Consider the following 17,941-nt stretch of genomic DNA (forward strand, 5'->3'; position numbering starts at 1 on the left):
TTATTGGATCATTGCCTGTCTCTTTATGTGATGTGATACCTTTGACAGCTGAGCACTCACTGTTGCATCCCCAGTGCCTGGCACATAGTAGGTGCTCAAGAAACATATAGTTGCATGAACAGCCCTGAGAGGCATAGATTTTTCTTTTTATTTTATAACTGAAAGAAGCCCTGAGAATCAGAAAGGTTAAGGGGTTAACTCCCAGCATCCCTGCAAAGCCTGGAGCCAGGAATCTTAAAACAAGTCTACTTAAACTTGAAGGATTGTATAGGGATTTCCTGGGGTTCTATTAAGATGCAATCCTGAGTTAGTATTTCTGGATTGGGGCATGGGATTCTGCATTTCCTGCCAGCTCTCAGGTAATGCTCATGGCGCAGGTCCCTGGACCACACTTTGAGTAACTGAGCCTTACAGTTAAAGTGCATGTTGCCAGCTCCTTCCCTTCACCTCTTTTTGAGGTTCTTTCCTCTGAAGACTCCTCCTCTGTCCCCCTCTAAAGCCCCTCATTCCACATGCCATCTCCCAAATGCAAAATCTGAGCTCACAGCAATTTGGGAGGCCGAGGTGCGCAGATCACGAGGTCAGGAGTTCGAGATCAGCCTGGCCAACATGGTGAAACCCTGTCTCTACTAAAGATACAAAAAATTAGCTGGGCGTGGTAGTGGGCGCCTGTAATCCCAGCTACTCGGGAGGCTGAGGCAGGAGAATCGCTTGAACCCAGGAAGCAGAGGTTGCAGTGAGCCGAGCTCACCCTCCATCCCGTCGCGTCAATGCACTCCAGCCTGGGTGACAGGGCGAGACTCTGTCTCAAGAAAAAAAAAAAAAAAAAAAGCCTGAGCCCAGGAGGGGCAGTACTGCCCATCATCAAAGCAAGGACAGAGCAGAAGGAGGACTCCACTCAGGGTCCCCTGGCTCTGCCTTCCACTGTCTCGACCTCGTCTGCTCTCAGCTTCCCTCAGCCTTACCCTTCACGGGCCCCCTCTGTCCTCCTATGCTGAGCCCAGCATCCAGGTTGCTTTCCCAGCTGGTCTCGTTATCTCCAGAATCTGACCCTGGGTAATCCCCAGTGGTGCTGCATTCTTTGTTCCTGCTCCTGTCAGTCAGGTCTCAGCCTAGGTCCTGGGCTGCTGGGAGGCAGGACTTGAATTCCTGCCAGGCTGGCAGTGGAGGGCAACAGGCTTCTGTCTCTGAATCTCCTAAATCTGCACTGAGAAATGGTGCACAGCATTCTCCTGGCCCACATTTGGAGGGGAACTCGGGGGATGTTTTGGGAGAAGGCTTGCCCTCACCCAGCTCACCTGGCATCTGAACACTTCATTCCTTTACCTACCTTCCTCTGGTCTTGGAAAGGCAGGGTGGCTGCAAATTTTGGGGCTCAGATCACCATTGGCTGCCCTCCAACTTACCCTCTGCCTTACATGAGAGGTACCAAGGACTGAGTGGCCATGCTCGGTCACCCTGAATTGGTTCTTCTACAGTTATGGTCCCCACCAGTCCCCGGGTTTTGGTTGGCTGCCCTGGCACAAAGGAGGCATCCAGGCTGTGAGGATTGGCTAGTCCAGCCCAGCCCAGCCCCGCCCAGCCTCCTGCAGTGTTTCCTAGATCTGGGGCCAGGAACAAAAACCTCCTGGCAAAGGAGGAGAGGAGGTTGTGCGGGACAACCTTCTCCTGACAGAAGGTGCCAGGCTGGGGGTGGCAGGGCTGGATAGGGAGGGGCACTGCCCAAGACTGGGGTGGCTCCAGGGAGCTGGCCCTGGTGATGGGTGCTTGCAGGTAACCAGAGGTCAAGTTGGCTGGTGGTTCTAGATGAGGCTGTCTGGTTTCTGGTCTCTAGTTTCCTTGATCTCTAATTTTGTGTCACTTCTCCTCTCCCCTCTCCCTTGGCTTCTTCCCCTGAGATTCCCTGAATCTCCCTCCATGCTCTTAACCATGTTTACCCATCATTGGTCCTGGAGCTCCCCAGCCCCTTTCCTAGGCCTCAGGACCTCACCCTCCATCCCGTCTGCCCTGCAGGATGTCGCTGCTGAGCCTGTCTTGGCTGGGCCTCAGGCCAGTGGCAGCATCCCCGTGGCTGCTCCTGCTGGTGGTCGGGGCCTCCTGGCTCCTGGCCCACATCCTGGCCTGGACCTATGCCTTCTATCACAACTGCCGCCGCCTCCGGTGTTTCCCGCAGCCCCGGAAACAGAACTGGTTTTTGGGTCACCTGGGCCTGGTGAGTGGCAGGAGGATGGATCTAGTGTCTCAGGGTGGAAGGGTGGAAATGGGGCTCAGGCTGAGGGGGTGGGCTCGGGTCTGAGACGGCAGAGAAACTCACTCATTCCTCTCCTCACTCACTCATTCCTCTCCTCACTCACTCATTCCTCTCCTCACCCACTCATTCCTCTCCTCACCCACTCATTGCTCTCCTCACTCACTCATTCCCCTCCTCACCCGCTCATTCCTCTCCTCACCCGCTCATTCCTCTCCTCACTCACTCATTCCTCTCCTCACCCACTCATTCCTCTCCTCACTCACTCATTCCTCTCCTCACTCACTCATTCCTCTCCTCACCCACTCATTCCTCTCCTCGCTCACTCATTCCTCTCCTCGCTCACTCATTCCTCTCCTCGCTCAGTCATTCTTCTCTTCACTTGCTCATTCCTCTGCCCACTCACTTATTCCTCTGCTTTGCCATGCCAAGCCTTTCTCATCTCCTTGTCTAGGGGAAGTCACCCCTAGCCTGTTTTGAATTCTTTTCCTGACTGTTTTCAGTATACTAGTGAACCTCTGATGGGTTGCTATGGGAGAGTGGGGCTTACACAGCAGGTATTCACCATTATTTCCACATTATCCACTGCTGTACTGGAGGCCTCTTGGGCTCACTGTCTAGAACCCACTTTCTGCCTGGCCCATTTGCTTGTGTCCATCCATCTCTGGGCTGCAGTTTTCCCATAGGAAGTAGCTATACACCCCCTACCCTCACATCGTGACACAGCTGGGCCAGAAGAGAGATGTGTGCCATCTCCACCCTCTCCCTTGTGGGGGCATCTTCTTTATCCCCACTAAGCTGTCCCAATGAGTTGTGTTGCCCAACCTGGATAAAAATTGGCCAGTGACTTCCTCTTTAAAGTTATCTTTGAGCCTTCAGACCCTGCCCTTTCACTTAGACCTGCTGTCCCCTTTGGGCGATTTGGCATCAGTCTGTTCATTGGCAAATGGCAGGAATGATGGGTGTGTCCACAGGTGCAGGGTGAGGGAGCACAGGACGGACTAGCTCTGAGCTTGATGTGCAAAAGGTGCTCCCTGGTGAGAGCCGCTGTTCTTCCTGACAGACAGTTAGAGTCACCTCTTCTCCCCTGGGGGCTGCTGAGAAAGGAAGTTCCACAGTGTGCAGACCTTCTCCATGGGAGGACCTGGAGCCCCTGAGGCCCAGCCAGGACATAAAAGGATGTGGGGACCAGTCCTGGGGACATGTCCTGAGGCCACATTGCTGCCCACACACCACCCTTGTGGAGCCCACCCCACATTACTGTCCGTGGGCTGGAGCCACTCCCAGGATGAGAAAATCCATCCTCTTTATTCAAGGTGGGCTTCTCCATGAACAGACAGTTTGTCTTCCCCCTGTTCCCTGGGATGTAGCCTTGGAACTTAGATACTGCCCCCAAGAGAAGGGAGCAGGAGGGAGTGGAGATTACCCCTATGTGTGCAGAATCTGGACATGCTGTTCATTGCAGAGGCTGTGCCACCTCTAAAGCCTGCAGTGGGACCTGCTGTGGCTCCTCCTGGGAAATGTATTTATTTCTCCAGAGTAATAGAATTAATAGGATATCAATATCTATATCTATCTATCTATCTATCTATCTATCTATCTATCTATCTATGTATCTATCTATCAGTCTGTCTGTCTGTCTATGATCTATCTAATCTATGGAGAGACAGAAGAGGGCATTTATTATAGGAATTGACTCATGTTTATGGAGGCTGAAAAGTCCCACTCTATGCCTTCTGCAAGCTGGAGAATCAGGGACACTGGTGGTGCAATTCCATCTGGGTCCAAAGCCCTGGGAACCTGGAGTTCTAATGTTCAAGGGCAGGAGAAGATGGATGTCTCAGCTGCAGAGGAGAAAACAAATTCACCCTTCCTCCACTTTTACATTCTACGTGGACCCTCAACAGATTGGATGATGCCCACACAGACTGGGAAGGGGAGATCCTCCTTCCTCAGTTTTCCTTCAAATGCTAATCTCTCCTGAAACACTCTCACAGAGATACCCAGAAATAATGTTTGACTGGATATCTGGGCATCCCTTAACCCAGTCAAGTGGACACAGGAGGTGATGGCCCTTGCCTTGCTTGCAGGTCACTCCCACAGAGGAGGGCTTGAGGGTCCTGACCCAGCTGGTGGCCACCTACCCCCAGGGCTTTGTGAGGTGGTTGGGCCCCATCACTCCCATCATCAACTTGTGCCACCCCGACATCGTCCGATCTGTCATCAATACCTCAGGTACTCCTGCAGAGCTTGTGGTGGTGGGCACAGGAGAACATTGGAGGGCTTCTAGATCTCATCCCCAAAGCTTCTGTGCAGCTCTTGTAGTACTCAGCCCCTTCCTTCCTGCTTCTCTCTCAGCCACCTTCCTCTTTCCTTCCTGTAGTCACCAACCCCAACCTCAGTGTCTTTTCTCTCTGCTGCCATCTTCCCCACCTCCGTGTTGTTCTGGGAACCACTGGGGCCCCAAGAAGCCTTAATCCAAGGCTCTGTCCTGGAGGAATCCCCAAACTTGAAGAGATGGATCAGTACAGAGACATCCCCAACTTCATGGGGTTCAGAATGGGCCAGGAGGAGATAGGCTGTGACAGAGCAGAGGAGAACAAGGTTTCTACTGGGGCAGGCTGGAAGGCTTCGTGGAGGAGGAGTAGCAGGAGTTGGGTCTGGAAAGATGAGTGATAATTTTTTTTTTAAAAGCAGGGGCAGGGTGATGCAGTGGGCATTGTTAGTATTCAAGGCTCCGGACCAGGCTTGGCATTGGCCTTGTCCTTCTGCAGGCCCAGAGCAAGGACAAGAAGATGAGAAGGAGTTGTGGTTGGTGGAAGATCTGGGCTGCTATTTCCATGACATTCACCTCTTGTGGGTCGATTCCTTCTAACCCCATCCTGTGGCACTTCCACCATATGCTCATTGCCCTCTTGCTCCAGGCCCCAGGAATCTCCAATAGGAGACACCACCCCAGCCTGGAGCCGTACCCTTGCCCTCTGCCCTTCCCATCTTTGGACAGGCCAGGGAGAGCAGCAGAAGGGGTATCACGCCACAGAGACCATGGCTCAGGCCCCAAAATGCTGAGTGACTCTGGGCAGGTCCACGGCTCTCTGTGGGTGCTGAGGTGTCTTTCCATTGTGAGTGGTAGAAACTCAACCCCAAGCAGTCAAAGCCATTAAAGAGAAGCTATTGACTGCAACATCCAGGGAGGATGGCCTTCAGGCACAACTGGATCCAGGTCTCACCTAATATCATCAGAATTCTGTCTTTAACTCTTATTCTGTAAATGTGTTTTGTAGAGTGTTGACTTATGCTTGGGTGTTGCAGAACATGTTGGACCATGTAGGAGCCACGTCAAGACATGCTGGGTGTGCTGTACCATGTCAGGGTGTATCATTGCTCTATAGTGTTGTTGCAGCCTAGTCCGGCCCCCTTTATGCCCCCCACCCTCCTTTCTTCTTCTGCCCATGGCCTCCTTCCTGCTATGCTGGGCTTGGAGAAAAGAAGTCCAAACCTCTGGCTGGGAGCCACCCTCCATACCCAAAGTCCCTCCTCTATTCCTCTCCATGGACCCTGATGGTCCTCATTCATGTCAGATGCCATTACAGACAAGGACATAGTCTTCTACAAGACCCTGAAGCCCTGGCTGGGTAAGTAACTGTAGGTGGACGGGACGGGGACCAACTTTTGTGGCCAGGGGAAGATTCTGCCCTTGCCCACAGCCTTTGGCTGCCATACTAGGGGATGGGCTCTTGTTAAGTGTTGGTGACAAGTGGAGACACCACCGTCGCTTGCTGACGCCTGCCTTCCATTTCAACATCCTGAAGCCCTATATAAAGATTTTCAGCAAGAGTGCAAACATCATGCATGTGAGTGCCTTGAACTCAGCGTCCCAGCTGCAGCTTTGGGGTGGAGGGATCACATACAATTGGGTCTGGAATGTTGGCTCTCCTGGGTGGGTTTGGGGCCATTGCTCTTCCTCTCTGTGCCTTGATTTCCCCATGAGGCTAATAATCCTCACTAAAAGGTGGTAGGAGCATGTGATGGACTCATGTCTCTGACACTTAGTAGGTGGTCAGAAGGAGTCAATTTCCACATTTTTCTCACAGAAGCCCTGTAAACTCAAGAAAGGAATGATGACACTTGCATAGTAGTCATTGCTGAGTACAGATCACTTCAAAACTAATTGGTTTAGAGCAATAAGGGTTTATATTTGCTAACAAATCTGTGGGACTGTTGGCCAGCCCTTCTGCATGTGGATAGGATCCCTCATGGTATAAGAGCAGCTGTGGGTCAGGTAGGCAGCTTTGCTTGTGCCAGCTCAGTTCTCTCACATATTTGGAGCTTTGCTGGCTTCTGGCTGATTTAGGATGGCCTCAGCTGGGACACCTGGACTTTTCTCCATGTGATTCTCTGCCTCTAGACGACACCCCAGGATTGCTCACATGGCAGAGACAGGATTCCAAGGCAGTGAGAGGAGGATACAATGCTTCTCACTAGTTATTATTATTTATTTTATTTTTGAGATGAAGTCTCGCTTTGTCTCCCAGGCTGGAGTGCAGTGATGGGATCTTGGCTCTCTGCAACCCCCGCCTCAAGCAATTCTCCTGTCTTAGCCTCACGGGTAGATGGAATTACAGGCGCCCACCACCATGCCCAACTAATTTTTTGTATCTTCAGTAGAGACAGGGTTTCACCATGTTGGGCAGGCTGGTCTTGAACTCCTGACCTCAAGTGATCCACCCTCCTCGGCCTCACAAAGTGCTGGAATTACAGGCATGGGCTGCTGCACCCAGCCAACTTCTCACTAGTTATGGCCTTATCATTTTCACCACATTCTATTGGCCAAAAAAAGTAAAACGTCCACCATGAATCAATGTGGGGCAAAATAGGCTCCATCTCTTAATGGAAGTTGCTAAAAAATCACATTGCAAAAGATGTGGATGCAGGGAGAAGAGAAGAAATGGAGCCAAGCGTTTTGTGAAACGACTAGGATTTTTTTTTCTCCTGTGAGCTAATAAATTAGCTTGTTACTTTTGCATGGATTCTGCCAGAAGACACGAGACTTCTGGGTCAAAGACAAAAGTTTATTACTCATGTCTCAGCAAGTGGCATGTGCATCTTGTTGGTTTGGATCCTTTCTCTAAGCCACCCAAATTCCCTGGGGTGATAAGGTGGGCTTCTATAGATGCCTGCCATGTAGTATATTTGCATGATGGGGAGGAGCATTAGGCTTAGAGAATCAGCTTTTAGAGCAAGCAGAATAAGCCTAACGTGTGTCCCAGAGGAGCCATTACCTTATACCCCAAGGCTGTTCTCTGCAAACACAATGCTGAGAAATAGCCCAGATTAAGAACCTCAGGGTTGACCGGGTGTGGTGGCTCATGCCTGTAATCCCAGCACATTGGGATCACTTGAGGTCAGGAGTTCGAGACCAGCCTGGCCAACATGGCGAAACCCTGTCTCTACTAAAAATACAAAAATTAGCAGGGCGTGGTGGTGCGTGCCTGTAACCCCAGCTACTCAGGAGGCTGACACAGGAGAATTGCTTGAACCCAGCAGGCAGAGGTTGCAGTGAGCCAAGACTGTGCCACTGCACTCCAGCCTGGGCAACAGAATGAGACTCCATCTCAAAAACTAGCAAACAAACAAAACAAACAAACAACAACAACAACAACAAAACTTCAGAGTTTTGCATTCTTGGCATGCTCAGAAAAAAATGTTCAGGGGGATCACAGGGACTTTTTGTAATCAATTTATAACAATGAAGATGAATCAAGATAATATTTATTGAGAACTCATCATATGACAGAAACGATGTCATATGCCTATTCCGTGGTATATGTGGTCTCATTTAATTTACACAGCCTTGTGAGGTAGAGGATATTTTCCACCCTCTTCCCCATGCCATGACAAATGGTGAAACTGAGGGCCAGAGAGGTTAGGGAGATTTCCCAAGTTCACCCAGCTTGTCAGTGAGTCTAAGAGTGGGGGAAAAGAGGTTCTAGCCTGGCTCCCTGGCATCAAAGCAGGTCATCTTGATTGCTATTGAGGATTTGACAGGTGAGACCTAGAGGAGGGCTGTGAGTTGACCAAGGGTACACACAGCTTAGGAATCACAGCTGGGGCTTGAACCCAGCCATGGGATCTTCATCTCCTAATAGTAACAGCTTCCACTCTCACCCAAGCCTAGTCCTCCCTGAGGATGGGCATCTGGGACAGAAAACCAGGAGCATGCCTCTGGGGGAGTCCATCCTGGTGGTTGGGGTTGCAGGGGGACTCAGAGGAGCCAAGGCCTGGCCCCAGCCCTGTTCCCTTCTCTGGCCAGGCCAAGTGGCAACGCCTGGCCATGGAGGGCAGCACCTGTCTGGACGTGTTTGAGCACATCAGCCTTATGACCCTGGACAGTCTGCAGAAATGCATCTTCAGCTTTGACAGCAATTGTCAGGAGTGAGTTCTTGCCCAGGGCCTGGGAACATGGGATGGAGTCGGGGGGGGCGGTGGGTGTGGGGAGAGCAAAGCCCAGGGAGACAAGAAGAGCTTTCCTGGAGAGGTGATGAGAACTAGGCATTGAAGGACAAAGAAGGAGAGAAGGAGAGAGAGAGAGAGTGAGAGAAAGAGAAGTTTCCTCCAAACAAGTGGAACTGTTTGGGTCAAGGCAAGGAGGCTAAGATGAGCACAGCATGTGCAACAGGCAGTTGGGAGACACTTGGAAATGAAGGTGGAGGGGTTGGCAGTAACTAGATCTTAAGGATCTTGAAAAGTCAGACAAAGGGAGATGCATTTTATCCAAGGTTCCTAAGGAGCCATGGAGGTGTTTGAGCAGATGAGAGTCATGGTCAGTACTGAGCTTGGACACTGGGCTCTATGGGACTCTATGGAAGATTGACTGTCATGTAGACACAGCATGCAAGGATGCCAGGGAGAGGAGGTCTGAGTTTGGTGGAGAAAACGGGGCAGATTTGGGAGAAACTGAGTAATAATAGGCAGGAGCAGATGTTTTATAAGACAGAGAGAGGAGATGCCCATGATGGCCAAGCTGTGCCCTGGGGACCTGGGGCAGGAGGCAGCTCACAGAGAGTGGGAGGCAGAGAGTGAAGTGTGCTTGCAGGACACCCCTTTCTGCATGGAACGTGGTCCTGGGATTCTGGCTGGAAGGTGCTCCCAGGCTTTCATGTGGGTAAGGAGCTGCTTCCTCTCTCTGGACTGGCCCTGCAGGAAGCCCAGTGAATATATTACTGCGATCATGGAGCTCAGTGCCCTTGTAGTGAAACGGAATAACCAGTTCTTCCGGTACAAGGACTTCCTGTACTTCCTCACTCCCTGTGGACGGCGCTTCCACAGGGCCTGCCGACTGGTGCACGACTTCACAGATGCTGTCATCCAGGAGCGGCGCCGCACCCTCACTAGCCAGGGTGTTGATGACTTCCTCCAAGCCAAGGCCAAGTCCAAGACTTTGGACTTTATTGATGTGCTCCTGCTGAGCGAGGTGGGCCTCTCTGGGATCTGAATTCAAGAGGTGAAGTGGAGCTTCAGGTCAAATGTCAGATTGAAGGACCGGACTTGATACAGAGGGCACTAAGGAGCCATGGAAGGTGCTCGAAGAAGGGAGGGACAAGTCAGATAAATTTTAGAGGTGATTGCATAGAAAGCTGCATAGAGAGCTGCCTGGGAAGAACAAACAGGAGGTCGGAAGGAAGCTGTGGGGGTAGATCTGGAGGTGACAAGGGAGGGATCCTTATGGGATAATGGGTCTTCAGAGACTGTTTCAGTTTAGACTCCAGTGACCCCAGAACTAGTGTGATTGGGGTTCTTGTCTCCAGGATAAAAATGGGAAAGAGTTGTCAGATGAGGACATAAGAGCAGAAGCTGACACTTTCATGTTTGGAGGTGAGTGTCCCAGTCTGGGGCTACAGTGGGGACAGGGGTCTCTCCACTCCAGGGAAGTGGAGGGCCGGCCCTGAATCACTTCATTCTGCCCAACCTTCCCCTCCCCTCAACCTTCCTGAGAGCCTCAATGTATGGGCGCTGTCCACCCTCTGGGTGCTGAAGCAGCCCAGAGATTCAAGCCTGCCTGGCTGACCCTCAGGCCATGACACCACGGCCAGTGGCCTCTCCTGGGTCTTGTACAACCTCGCGAGGCACCCAGAATACCAAGAACGCTGCCGGCAGGAGGTGCAAGAGCTTCTGAAGGACCGTGAGCCTAAAGAGATTGAATGGTGAGTGCAGGTGCTGGTGGCTCTGCCTTTCTGCCTTTCTGAGTCCTTCTCGTTGGTTCTTCTCCCCAGGTGGGGGAAAAGGGGAGGATCTTTTTGATGATTCTGCCATTGTTGCCTAGTGGGAATAGGAGTAGAGCCCAGAAACAGGGCTCTACTACTCTACCTAATGGGGGCTAGCAAGGGTAACATTGCATGCTTTGGGGACAGAATGGTCTGGGAGTCCATATTTATTCCCCCACTAACTTGCTATGCAAGCTTAGTAAAATCAATTCCCTTTTCTGAACAACTTTTCTCCTTTGTAAATTGGGGGTGTGGGGAATTGCTGTCCCACAGGGCTGCTTGGAGAATTAATGGCAAAAACCGCAATGACTTTTGGACCAATCTAATATTATGATTTATCAAAACATTCTCTTATCAACGCGTGTTTTTATACTTTCCAGCCTTTTGGTATAAAAGACATGATGTGTTGAATATCGGTGTACGATGATCATTGCTGACATGTCATCTTTGTAGAGCAGATTCCTAGAAGTGCAACTGCTGAGCCAAAGACCATTTGAGTTTTACAACTCAATAGCTCTTGGGAAATCTACTCCTATACACAGATTTTGAGAATACCAAATTTCCTCATAACCTCCCCAGAAGTGCCTATTATGAAACTAAAACATTTGCCAATCTGATAGATGCAATATAACATTTTGTTATTTTAATGAACATAACTTTAAATGTGGGTAAAGTTGAGCACTGTTTTCACCTGCTGATGAGCCATCCATATCTCTTTTTCTGTGAAGTCAGTTTTTGCGTAATTTGTTTTTTCTACTTTGGGTCATACTAGTTTTCTTATTTACTTATAAAAACTCTTTACATATTAAGAAAATTATTTCTTTTTTCTGTTATGCAAAATGTTGCCTTGCATTGTCTTGGACTTTATTTTTATTTTTGGTTCATTTATTTGTCACCAAATTTATTAATTTTTTCTTTTATAATTCCTGTTTGTGTTTTTTAAAAAGTTATTTAAAAACCCTTTTATACTCTAATAGTAAAATGCAAAACTCTTGTTTGACTTATTTTAATAGGCTTATATATTTTTAAAAGTTTAACATTTTATCAATATTTTTCACATTTAGAAATATTTCCCTTTGAAATCTATGTTGGAATCTATTTTTTCTCCAAATGTCTAATTGTCCCAACCAAGTTTAATGAATATTTTGTCCTTGTGTCATGATTCTAAATAACAACAAATTCACAAGAAACTATGTGTATGTGTATATATATATAGTGTATATATATAGTGTGTGTGTATATATATATACACACACACTATATATAGTGTATACACTATATATATATGTATTTTAAGGCAACAAATAAAACCATATATATATATGCCTATCTTAGGCATGTATGTATATATATGGTTTTATTTGTTGCCTTCATTTTGTTCCATTTATTATGTAGTCTTACATGAGCAGCATGAAGTCTACTTTTAAAAACACTTTAGTATTTGGTAGAGTTTGTTCTGTCTCATTACTTTGTGTTTACAGTTTTTTTTCCCTCGAGTTCCTATTTTTTTCCATTTGAACTCTGTGATCAGGTTAACTAGTTTGACAAATACTTTTGAAAATGTTAATTAATAAATTTTTTGGACCTTAGGTGCTAATGTTTGAGTTAATGATGCTCCTCAATTCATGGCAAATTCTCATCATTTTTCTATACAATACGTATTTCTTCCCATTTATCTCAAATCTCTACTTCCAGCTCTCCATCAGTATGATTACAAAATGGTGGATACTTTTATCTGTAAAACTTGTTGTTGGGGTGGATACATTTTAAAATTCTATATATGTTTTTATCTCACAGATGTTGTGCTGGTTCTTACCTTTTCAGAAATATAGCACTATGATTTGTGCTACGTTTGCAGCACCGTGGCTGCATGCTATGATTTGTGCTATATAAATGTAGCAATATGATTTGCGCTACGTTTGCAGCACCGTGGTTGCATGCTATGATTTGTGTTATATAAATGTAGCACTATGATTTGCAGCACCGTGGTTCTAAGTACATTTATTCTCTTGCTTTTAGCTATGATCTAGTCCTTTTCTCTTCAATTCTGTAGTGGATACCTGGACTGCTTCTATCTCTCCAGTGCAATGACCATCTTTGTGCATATCTCTTTATCTGCATGTCTGATAATTTCTCTGGGATCTACAGTTGGGAACCAGCTTGCTGGGCTGTAAAACACACATCTTTCCTTGGCCATGTCCTGGAGGTTGCCTTCCATATTGGCAGCTTCTGTGCACCCCACTATCAGTGCATGTGACCCCTCTACCCACACCTCAGCCAACCCTTGGCAACACCTACCTTTGGCCATTCTAGCCTCGAATAGATGTGAAGTGGTACCTCGTTGTCAGCTAGCTTCTATTTCTATGACAGCTAGTGACTTTGCACATCTCCTGTTACATTTCTCATGTTTGAGCATCCATGAATTCTTAGATCAAATCCTTTGTCTACTTTTCACTTGGGTCACCTGTTCGTTCTCTTGTAGATTTGCAGGAATTCCTGACATATTCAGATATTGTTCTGGATCTATCTATCTATCTATCTATCTATCTATCTATCTATCTATCTTAGGCATCTTCTCTGAATCTCTTATCTCTCTTTGGAATGTTAATTGGGTCCACTGTATCTTTTACTGCACAGAAATCCTTAATTTGCATGCATATTTATCCTTTATATTTTATCTTGTTTAAGCTTTTGGGGTTTTAAGAATTCCTACTCTTAAGTCACAAAAATTTCTCCTATGTTATCATCTTTTAACATTATAATTTTACCTTTCTCATAAAGGAAAAGACTCCTCCTTGTATATGCAGTAGACAAGAACCTGTTTCTCTCTGTTCCCACATTTCCAGTGGTCTGAACAACTTCCACCACACTATCCATTCTCTAGGGGCGTGTGGACCTTCCTTTAGCAGATGTTAAGTTTCCCCCTATTCACAGGCCTGATTCTGAGCTCTCTACTCTGTTCTATGGATCTGTTTTTCTGTTCTTGCAGCAGTCCCACAGTTTTTTTTAAAATTATTTTATTTTTATTAGTATGCATTTGTAATATCTCTCAATATCTGGAAGCTTGGGTTCTCCTTCTTCAATCTTTTATTTAAAAATTGACCTAGCTTGGATAGGGCATGGTGGCTTACGCCTGTAATCCCAGCACTTTGGGAGGCTGAGGCAGGCAGATCACTTGAGGTCAGGAGTTTGAGACCAGCCTGGCCAACATGGTGAAACCCCGTCTGTACTAAAAATACAAAAATTAGTTGGGTGTGGTGGTGCACACCTGTAATCCCAGCTACTTGGGAGGCTGAGGCACAAGAATCGCTTGAACGCAGGAAGTGGAGGTTGCAGTGAGCTGAGATCAGGCCACTGCACTCCAGCCTGGGTGACAGAGTGAGAATCCATCTCAAAAAAAAAAAAAAATTGACCTAGCTCTTGATGAACTTTAAAATTCCTTCAATTAGAATAAGATTTCAAAGTTCCAAAAAGAATCCAGCTAGATTTTTATTAATCGCATGAAGTATACTGATTAGTTTAGAAATAATTGACACCTTTACAACATATGGTCATCCCACCCTACAGTGTGGAGTGGAGATTATTTATTCAAATAACTTTATAAGCCCTTTGTAGAGATGTTTTTTTCCTGCTTTTGTTACCTCTTTATATAATTTTAAATACTTTTTCACACAAACAAATGAACACTTTTGTTTTTGAGATGGAATTGCTCTGCCTCCCAAACTGGAGTGCGATGGCGTGATCTCGGCTGACTGCAACCTCTGCCTCTCAGGTTCGAGGGATCCTCCTGCCTCAGCCTCCTGAGTAGCTGGGACTACAGGTGCCCACCACCATGCGTGGCTAATTTTTGTATTTTTAGTAGAGATGGGATTTCACCATGTTGGTCAGGCTGGTGTTGAACTCCTGACCTCAAGTGATCCCCCTGCCTCAGGCTTCCAAAGTGCTGGGATTACAGGAGTGAGCCACTGCACCCCGCCGGAATGAACACTTTTAAGAGACACCCTCTGAATATTGTTTTGCTCAGAAATACCTCTAAAAACACCAGGTCAACTTTTCTTCTAGTAGTTTTGTGACTTTGGTCTTCTAATGCTTACATCTTTGTTGCTTCTGGAATTAATTTTGTTATAGGACTGAGGGTCAGAGGGAGGTGGTGAGAGGGTCTCCAGGGGCAGCAGGAGGGCCGTGTTTGCTCCCTGGATAATTGTTGGGTGTTTCCTTAGGGACGACCTGGCCCAGTTGCCCTTCCTGACCATGTGCCTGAAGGAGAGCCTGCGGTTGCATCCCCCAATCCCTATATTCGCCCGCGGCTGCACCCAGGACGTGGTGCTCCCAGACAGCCGAGTCATCCCCAAAGGTGCCCTCCATGGCAGGGGAGGAGGGTCCTGGGCAGGGCGGTGGTCCCAGCAGGCAGCTCGGACCTTGTCCTTACTGTCCTCTCCTGCACGACAGGGAATGTCTGTAACATCAACATCTTCGCAATCCATCACAACCCCTCAGTCTGGCCAGACCCTGAGGTGCTGCCCCTCCCTGTTTCTCCATCCCCCGGGCCTGGTTGGGGGAGGGGTCTTGTCCCGGAAAACCAGATACTCCCTCTCTACTCCACCCACATCTGTTTTATGTGGGGGTGGCTGGGTGTCCTGAGAGGCCCCATCAGCAGCCTTAACTTGCCTCCACCCCAGGTCTATGACCCCTTCCGCTTCGACCCAGAAAACGCCCAGAAGAGGTCACCTATGGCTTTTATTCCTTTCTCGGCGGGGCCCAGGTGAGGCCAGGGGGTGTCTGAGGTGGGCATGGGCTGAGGGTGGCACAGATGGCTGCCTTGTCAGATGCCTGACTTGTAGGACCACGTGTTTCTGTGATAGGGGTTTTAAAGAAGATCCTAGGAAAAAGGGTGTGCTCAGAGCCTCCTGCCCCGTCTGGTTTCAGTTGGGGCTGGGGTCTGGGCTAGGCTCTGGGAATATGCAAGCCCACATGGGGGTCCCAGACCCAGCTTCCCCCCTGTCTGCCCAAGGTGATCTGGGTGGGGTTGGGGGTTCCGGGCCTGGTTTCTGGCGCAGTGGGGCCGGGATCTGGGTCCTGGGTGCAGTCAGACCTTCCACCCTGGCCCCCAGGAACTGCATCGGGCAGAAGTTCGCGATGGCAGAGATGAAGGTGGTCCTGGCGCTCACGCTGCTGCGCTTCCGCATCCTGCCCGACCACAGGGAGCCACGCAGGACGCCGGAGATTGTTTTGCATGCGGAGGACGGACTTTGGCTGCGAGTAGAGCCCCTGGGCTGAGGCCTGCAGTGACCCACCCACCTACCTTTGCATCACCTACCTTTGCACCAACTACCTTTTCAGATTTCCGGTAATAAATCTGTGCTGGCCCCTGTGCCTGAGTCCCGCGGATGGCCAGTAGGGGGCGCTGGAGGACTGCGGGGATCTAGGGCCTGGCTGGGAAGAGGCGGCGAGATGTCTCTGTGCCCAAGATACTCACTGCCTCTCTGGGTGAGCACAGGAGCCCCGTGCTGAGGGTGGGATCTCCCAGAGTCTAAGTAAAGACTTTTTCCCCCCAAAAATAATTGTGTATTCTGATATAAATTTTTTCCAATTTAGAATCCCTGTTTTTTAGCTAGGTGCATAGCAGCCTGAAATACAGATCACATTTGAAAGCCTTTCTTGAAGCTCAATTGGTTAAGTGACTGTGGCTGTCCCATGTGGAGAAGCCAAAGATTATGTGGTAATTCTGGTAACCTTTCTTAAGAGAAAGCTGCTACAGTCTGTCTGCTCAGTCCTCCCCTCTTCCCTCCTGCTGCTTGGAAGATTTTTTTTTTTTTTTTGAGACAGGGTGTCTCTCGTCGCCCAGGCCGGAGTGCAGTGGCTCACTGCAACCTCCACCTCCTGGGTTCAAGTGATTCTCCTGACTCAGTCGCCTGAGTAGATAGGACAACAGGCGCCTACCACCACACCCGGCTAATTGTATTTTTAGTACAGATGGGGTTTTGCTATGTTGGCCAGGCTGGTCTCAAACTCCTGGCCTCAAGTGATCAGCCCACCTCAGCCTCCCAAAGTGCCAGAATTGCAGGTGTGAGAATAAAAATTCTTGAGTTTCAATGTTTATTTTAGAATCAGGTGCTAACATGCAAATTTATTACAAAGGTATATTGCATCATGCTGAGGTTTGGAGTATGAATGACTCCATCACCCATGTAGTGAGCATAGTATCTAATAGGCAGTTTTTCAGCTTTTCCCCCTCCCTGCTTCCCCTGTCTAGTAGTCCCCAGGATCTGTTGTTCCCATCTTTATTACCATGTGTATCCAATGCATAGCTCCCACTTATAAGTGAGAATATGCAATATTTTGTTTTCTGTTCCTGCATTAGTTTGCTTAGGATAATGGCCCCCAGCTGCATCTATGTTGCTGCAAATGACATGGTTTTGTACTTTTTAATGACTGCATAGTATTTCATGGTGTATTTCTACACATTTTCTTTATCCACTCCACCATTGATGGGTGCCTGTGTTGATTCAGCATCTTCGCTATTGTGATTAGAGCTGCGATAAACATGTGGATGCATGTGTCTTTTTGGCAGAATGATTTATTTTCCTTTGGGTGTATACCCAGTCGTGGGATTGCTAGGTCAAACGGTAATTCAACTCTCAGTTCTTTGAGAAATATCCTAACTGCTCTCCACACTCCATTAGTTTAGTGGATGAACTAATTTATATTTCCACCAACAGTGTATAAATGTTCCTTTTTCTCCATAGCCTTGGCAACATCTGCTATTTTTTGACTTTTTAACAAATTGCTTGCAAGATTGATGTGGCCTCTGGAGCTCCATCTTGGCCCATGAGGACAGGGACTGCTATTTAGGGCAGATGGGGCAGATGGCTAGAAGCAGTCAGGGTCTATGACCCTAGATCCATGCTGTGACCTGAATGTTTATGTAGCCCCCAAATCCATACATTGAAGCCTAGTCTGCATGTGGTGGTATTAAGAGGGGAGGCCTTTGGGAGGTGATTAAGTTGTGAGGGCTCTGCCTTCGTAAGTGAGATTACCCCTTATAACAGAGACCTGAGGGAGCTTGTTTGCCCCTTCCACCATGTAAAGACACAAGCAAAGCCATCTATGAGGAACAGGCCCTTAGTTGACACTGAACCTGCAGGCACCTTGATCTTGGACTTCCCAGCCTCCAAAATTGTAAGCAATAAATACCTGTTGTTTATAAACTACCTAGTGTAAGTTATGTTGTCATAGCAGCCTGAATGGGCTAAGATAATCCATATCCCCTTGGAACTGTACTAAACATCACCTTGAAGTTGTATTATAAATGTCAGAATCCCAGTCTGCTATTCACTAGCTGATTGGCTTGGGGAAAACTTGTTTATCTCTGTAGCCCTGGTTTTGTTTACCACTTAATAGTATTCACCTCATTGGGCTGCTGGAAGAC

At 48.0% G+C, this 17,941-nt stretch overlaps 1 protein-coding gene across 2 annotated transcripts; it reads left to right on the top strand.

Moving 5' to 3' along the window:
- Positions 1–254: 254 nt before the first annotated feature.
- On the top strand, positions 255–17,071 carry CYP4F8 (cytochrome P450 family 4 subfamily F member 8). Of its 2 annotated transcripts, XM_057300641.2 has the most exons (13): positions 255–1,678; positions 2,014–2,212; positions 4,339–4,483; positions 5,830–5,883; positions 5,975–6,102; positions 8,562–8,683; positions 9,452–9,722; positions 10,057–10,123; positions 10,323–10,452; positions 14,733–14,866; positions 14,962–15,026; positions 15,192–15,274; positions 15,624–17,071. In XM_057300641.2, the coding sequence occupies exons 1-13, from the start codon at positions 1,446–1,448 to the stop codon at positions 15,787–15,789; spliced, it is 1,797 nt and encodes a 598-aa protein (XP_057156624.2). In that variant the 5' UTR covers positions 255–1,445; the 3' UTR covers positions 15,790–17,071. The 2 variants fall into 2 exon arrangements, with proteins under 2 accessions (XP_057156624.2, XP_003813624.4); XM_003813576.5 differs by having other exon boundaries at positions 255–2,212; positions 15,624–17,044.
- Positions 17,072–17,941: the final 870 nt, after the last annotated feature.

This window comes from Pan paniscus, chromosome 20, assembly GCF_029289425.2.
Source record: "Pan paniscus chromosome 20, NHGRI_mPanPan1-v2.0_pri, whole genome shotgun sequence".
Lineage (NCBI taxonomy): Eukaryota > Metazoa > Chordata > Mammalia > Primates > Hominidae > Pan > Pan paniscus.